Here is a 6,965-nt window from a genome sequence, read left to right on the forward strand (position 1 = left end):
CAAAAGCTGTTTACAGCCTCCAAACCTTAACAGAGACCAGAGCTCCAAAAATGTTATAACAGAGGGAATTTCCAGTGTGATTGCTGATAAAGCATGTTGCCATCGAGCATGCTCGATGTTCCAACAGGACATGTCTCTTAGTTGTTCGCTTGTGTGGAACTAACACAACTTCCGCATTCCATTTGTTGTGAAATGTACGTAATTGAGTAGCTAGATGTAGAGGGAAATTATTAAATATTTTAAATGGAAATGCTGACATGGATCTCAAATAGGTATAAATTTATATAAAATATATTTGTAAGTATATTCTCAAGTATCAAAAAATGATAATAACTATTAAAGTGAGGTTCGATTTAAAATATAAATATATTTCCGTATACCAAAAAACTTCCGTATACGATTTAGAATAAATAACTTCTTATATTCCCCACTCTGGTTTCTAGGGTTTCAGGTATATAATAGGCCTCTAAAACACCATGTTACATATATAAAATATTACCCTTCTACGCCTTTCATTTGCTAGAGTACGAGCTGTTAGTGGCTTGCTTTTTTCTACTTGAACCCACATTCCTGTTTAGTTGGCGCGAAAAATTGGCTGCCATGTTAGCAGCACTCCGCCATCGCATTGCTTTAATTACCCAGCCTCATATGCTGTGTGACACCTAGAGGTCTGCCATACAAATGAGAGCTCCTCTGGTTGATGGGTAAGTGGGGAGTGCTGGAATAACAGGCGAGAATGGTAAATGACCCCCTAGTTTATCTCAGTCCTCGAAACATCCCATGGCAACTGAAATCTTTGTTTACTCAGTCACGTTTTCAAATGCTTTTTCCTGCCTTTGTTTGTCTCCTCTTGGGTGTGAAAAATGTTTATCACTGCGGCTTGTGTTAGGTGTCCGGAACGTGTCACCCGCGCTTGGCTTGGAGTTTAAAAATACATTGGCCAGGACAAAAAATTCCCACAACAAATAAATTAAATCAATTTGAAATTTTCATTGAGCTCGCCTTTGGGTCAGCAGTATTAAACGCTCAAGGGATGGGACCCACATATACATCTCTCCTCTCATTGGGAAAAACTTTCCATGTCAAAGGCAAACGTTTTAAGCAGTATCTTAAATTGTATATTTCTGCCCAATTTTATTGAGTGCTGCGGTTGCTGCCTTTGGCTTTTGCTGCTGCTGCTGCAGTTTGGCAGTTTGTTTAAGTGTTAAGTTAAGGAGAGAAATTGAATTCATTTTTAAAATATGCTCGGGCTCTGACTGGCCGGCTCACTCTCTACTCTATTGGAAGATTCTATCTAGTCTAACTTTAAGCTTATCATTAGCTAAGATTCATTCACTTTATTCGAATTTTCAGAATTTTAGATACAAGTGTGAATCGATGTACAAAATTATGGATTTGTGCCCTTGCGGCCACTTTGCATTATTTCACTGCTGTTATTTTTTTGCCGCTTTTCCTTTGCTTTTAGGGCGTACCGCAGGCAGCCACTGGGACTTGAACGCGATTGTTCAGAGCCGATATCCAGGGACGTAGGGATGCAGTACATTAGGGTGTTGCGAGACTGGTCGGACTGCGTTTTTACAGGGTCCACATCCATGTCGACATCCTCTCTGGCACGCCGACTGCGGTTTTCAATGATGGCGTTCTTATCGGTGGTGACCACGCGCTCATAGAGCTGCGACAGGTCCTCAGATAGCTTTGTATTGTAGCTGTTTAGGTTGTCCTGATGTACGAGGCTGGAAACGAACTCTCCGATGTTGATGGATGCGAGCGTTTGCAGAAGCAGGTCCAGATTGACGCGCCGGAAGGCAAGTTCATTGAGCATCTCCAGCATGAGGATGAGGTGCTTCCGCTGATCGGACTCTAAGTCTGCGTTGAGGAACATCAATCGCAGCATCTTGTAGGTGTTGTTTGGATCCAACGGATCGATGGCTATTCCGCAGCGATCGTACAAGCTGTCGTAGATCTCCAAGTCGTTCAAATCGGTGTACGGCGCCTTCACACTCTGCATCACCCTCCACGCGGGGTCTCGCGTGAATCCCCTCAGCGGCTGGCTCCTGTTGTCCGCCATACGCCAGAGCGTGGACAGCATGGAGAGATTGGTGCAGCGAAAGAGGTACGCCAGCGCCACCAGGAGGCAGCGATTCCGATGACAGTCACATTTTGCCTTCTTCCTGGGGTTGCAGATGCGTGGCTCTGTGCTCACCACCAGCTCCCTGCATCGTGCAGGAAAGCAGCAGCCACGATAGCAGCCGCGGCAGCAGGCGCACATTATCTATAATTTTGTAGATTCCAAAAAAGTTGGAGGGTTCGAATATTGTTGTCAGTTCTTGTCTAAATCTAAATGAGAAAATGCTTCTTAGTTTCTGTCGAAACGATAATCCTTTCATTCTTTGTTTCCTTGTAACTAGGCAACCAGAGAGCAGTCCTGCTACTACGGCCAACTGTTGTTTCAAAAAGGAACGCTAGGGAGCTCAATGAGCTTGGATCAGTTTCCTCAGTTGTTACTCTTTTGTCTGCGATGCTGTGTGCTCTTTTGTGGCTATCTACCATTTCAAATGCAGTTTCCAAAAAGTTTTCTTTCTTGTATTGTTTTTTTTGGTCGAAAATTCCTTTTTAAATTCCTTCACGGGGCTGGGCTTTAGTTTTCGGTGAAGCACATCGTAACCCCAGATAAATCAAAGTGCACAAGTTTCTTCTTACTTTCCCTACTTTTATTGCTGCGGTCGATTGGCAACATCTTGGACAAAATGTATGCTACATACGAGTGCTCTCCCTGAAGACAAATCGATGAGTTTCGTTGCAGCTGCAGCTGAAAATACTTTCAAGATTGCCCATGATTCACAGAATGAAACTTAGGAGGCAGCATTAATTTATTTGCCAGCTGCTGAAGAGCGTTTGAGGGGCGAGTATTTACGTAGCCAGATCCCAAGTGATGCAGTTGCAGTGGAGCCTCAGAGTGGGGCTTCCAGCTGTATAATCCTTGGCAATGACATGTCAGCGGGTTGGCTCAGATAGCGTGATTACCAACACATGCAAATTGAAGTTGTTTGACAGCGGGTTAGACTATGTCTAATCCAATTTCCATTGCTTAATCCACCATGACTGACAATCAGAGCGATGCAGACGGATGGGTTTCGGGTGACGTGCGGGGAGTGTTGCCTGTTGCCCCAGCATCTTTACGCACCAGAGCACTTCGCATACTTGGTATTGCTATTGAATTGCGTAATCACCCACACATGAACCCATGAACACACACAGAAACACATCCATATATATGTATATATATATGTCAGCATATCATGTTACACTTCACTGTGTAAGTGTGTGAGTAAGATGTAGTTTGGTGGCCAAAAGCCCTCATCCGTCCCAAAAGGCAAGTGCAGAAAGAAATGGAAACGGCAGCCATCTCTCGTCTCTGTACATAAAATCACAATGTTGACCCTTTTATTTCGACTGGAAGCTTTATGTGTGCACAGATTTTACGACTCGGAGCGAACAACAGCAGCAGCATTCGAGTACTGGTACATAATTTCACAAAGAACGGCTTAGTGGGCTCTGAACTTTGTTCGGGTCATTCCTGGCGATTGTGGATTGCATTTTAAACGAAATTTCACCCTATATGTACATAGTTCCCATGTGAAGGCAAAAGAAGAAATCCTACCTGACAAGCCGGGAAGAATAAAACATTGAATGAAATTCATTAAAAGTCAATTAACGTGTAATTGTTTTCCATACTCTTGCCTGGGGGTAATGTCGATATCAGATTCAGTTCATGGTGCCTAAGGGAGTTGTCATGAAATGAATTCGAATTAAAAAATGAGGGTCGAGGTAAAGTAAACAACGAGGCAAGCTTTTTGGTTAAATATCAACACTGATAATAGCAATCAAATATTGCAATAATAATTTTTTTGTATATTTAATTCAATGAAAAACTTTAATATAGATAATCTTTAATATTTATTTGCTGATGTTTTTACAGAGCGTTCGAGCATTCGTTACATTACTCCAAAGCCTGCTGACTTTATTTTAAGTGTATTTTGTTTGTTTGTTGTATTTTTGCTTACGTTCTCCAATAAAGGACACTGCAAGGTCTGCTGACAGACGCGCAATGCGGTTTAATTAGTGCAACTGACAAGGCAAAAAGCGCAATAAAGCGATGCACTTTGCTTTTGTATGCCGTCCAGTCCGTTGCGGTCAGGGTTGTGATCCCCCACCAAAAAAATCAAGGAAAAAATGGTAAAAATTAAAGGAAATTGGACTTGAAACATGGTTTCAATTAGCAGTACTTTCTCTGGAGGAGCAGCGGCAGCCAGGACTGACAAATGGTTTGTGTCAAACAAAAGCCGCGTAGAACAAACAAACAAACAAACAAGATACCGGGTAGGAATGCGATGAAAGGGCCAACAATCACGTCTTGTTGCCTGTTGTGCGTGACTCTGTCCGAATGCAGGCAATTCTACGGCAAACCAGCCGACCTGTCACTTCTAATGGTATTGTGACACCAATACTCGTTCCCGTACCCGCATTCCAACCCATAACAGAACTGTCAACTTACAGGCACAAGGCTTGGCCAAAGTGTCGCGTAATTTATTTTCCACCTCGTGGCGACGACTGACAAATGAGCTGATAATTTCCGCCGTATCCTGACATTGTCAAGGAATACGACTAAAACAGGAGCCCCCTCGAAATTCATGGCCTAGTCACCGAAAAGGTTGTTTCTAGCCGTTGACAGCTGAAATTAATTTGTGTGTTGTCTGCGTGTTGTACCCTTCCCGAGTTATTGATGAGAGATATGCTGGTATGTGGAATGGATAAACAGAAACTATGGCGATTGAAATCTATGGGAATTGGTAAGTACTTTAAGATTAATTCATTACCGAGGACAAAGATAAAATTCAGAAGGAGCATAGCAGACTGAGGATAAATATAAAGCTCGCATAAGAGCAAAGGCAAGAGAAAGGCGTTAATGGTTTCCAAGGGAAACTATTCAACAAATGTTTAAATGAGTTAAACGTGAGTGCTGTAATCATTTTGATAAAGAAATTGCTGCTAAAATGAGAACAAGTAAACTTGATAAGCTATTAAGGTTAATGAAAGTATTTTGCACTGCGTTTTACTTTTTGAAATTTGTAAAACATTTTAGAAAATATGATACACTTTTTGAATTAACTAATAAAATTAGTGTTAAGTCCATTTCATTTATTTTTATTTAATCTGAAGATTATATACACCCGTTGGACATTTTCAACGAATTGTTCTGCATAAGAAATATGCTTCTCATAATATAAAATAATAATAATAAATAAATAAATATTATTGTATTCCAAGGGTATTTCATAATAAGCCACTCAACGGATTAATCATCATCTCATGCCTTCAACGAGTAAACAAATGAAAATAATGACAAAATTGGCCAAAATGCGCGAATGTTTGTCACCTCAAGGATGTGGCGACTTTTACATAACGTGACCACTTAATCGACTTCAAAAATTGGTTTTAAGCCCTTTCTTTGAATCCCTAAACACAACTCTTATACCGGGTAGACTACGCATTCAAATTTTTTTTTGATTTTCGCCCACTTCAAGTGGTAAATCATGCACGTATATGTGGGTATGCTGCAATTTAACTTTAATGCATTTTTAATCAGTGTGAATCCGGCTGTGTGTGTGCTGGTGTGCGTATAAGTGTGTGTGCGCAAATAGAAAATGAAAATAATTTGTAACCTCACCATGGGGACAGTGGCAGAATGGGGAATGGAGCAGGCACCAGAAGGCTGAGCGAATTCCGTTTATGACTATTTTATGCCAACTGAAAATTCTCATGCACTTTATTTTCGGCGGAACTTAACATGTAAATTAATATTTGCACTTAGTGTGCCGTGCCGTGGGGCAACATTGCAATGCACACAATGCATTGCGAGGGAATTTTATATGTGCCAGCGCCCTACAAAACAGTTTCCGTGTGGTGCTTGTGGCGCCTTTTTATGGGCTACTCGAGTCGGCTCCTCATTTTGTTTCTGTTTCTGTGGGTACCTCTGTTGCATACTTCAATTATTAACTTGGCTTACCTTTTGTTAATTCATTGCCATTTCCACTGTTAATTATGTTACTCATTTGTTTGCTGTTACCCTCTGTTTCCTGTGTGGTGCAGTTTTTCACTCCTGAAACGAAAATAGTTGGACAAAAGTTGATTCCGGAAATGAAAAGTTAAATGTAAAAAAGCTCTCACAGCACAATGTGGTTTTTTTTGTTGGGGAATTAAGTTATAGTATAAAATAAATTGATAAATGAATAAGAAGGTGTATTAATTAAGTATTCAAAGAGAACCAAGTTTAATATCTAAAATTATTATTTTCTGAACTTTCTTATCCGCTTTACGTGTACGATTCCCACTTATCCTATCTCATTTGTAATTTCCTTTTGTGAATTCCAATATTAGTGAAAAGCATTTGATTTATTAGAAAGAAATTCAAAGGAAATTAAAGAAGGAAATTATGATGGAAGTTATTTTCCTAATTATACTTTCCATTTTTATGGAAGCTGTAATTGAAAAATGATCTTATCTTTCGTTTTAGTCCGTTTTCCATCAGAAAAGAAAATCGGAAATGAGAAAATCTCTTTGCCTACTGCGTCCACTTTTATGGTGGTTTCTGGGAAAGTAATTATCAATTTTTAATTGATTTGAGTAACTTCATCGACATCAGCACTTTAATTTCTTACTGTTCGGCTTACGCAAATTACACAGAGGAGTCAGGGAGCCAAGTCTAGAAAAAGTTAATGTCACGCATTGCAGTCAGGTTGCTGCTCTTCCTTCCTCAAGCAACTTTTCCTTTAAGTAGAGGTTGTTGCAGCATAGCTTTTACACGTCATCTGTCTGTATGTATAATGCAGCGAGAAAGTGTGTGCTTACTGCAGTGAAGTGTAAAATTGAAAATGAGTTCGCACTTTAGATTAAAGTCTGTAAAC

At 40.3% G+C, this 6,965-nt stretch overlaps 1 protein-coding gene across 1 annotated transcript; it reads right to left on the minus strand.

Moving 5' to 3' along the window:
* Positions 1–1,311: 1,311 nt before the first annotated feature.
* LOC111080324 lies at positions 1,312–2,350 on the minus strand. Its single transcript, XM_022375883.2, has one exon. The coding sequence runs from the start codon at positions 2,267–2,269 to the stop codon at positions 1,388–1,390; it is 882 nt and encodes a 293-aa protein (XP_022231575.2). The 5' UTR covers positions 2,270–2,350; the 3' UTR covers positions 1,312–1,387.
* Positions 2,351–6,965: the final 4,615 nt, after the last annotated feature.

The sequence above is a fragment of the Drosophila obscura genome, unplaced genomic scaffold (genome assembly GCF_018151105.1).
Source record: "Drosophila obscura isolate BZ-5 IFL unplaced genomic scaffold, ASM1815110v1 contig_9, whole genome shotgun sequence".
NCBI lineage: Eukaryota > Metazoa > Arthropoda > Insecta > Diptera > Drosophilidae > Drosophila > Drosophila obscura.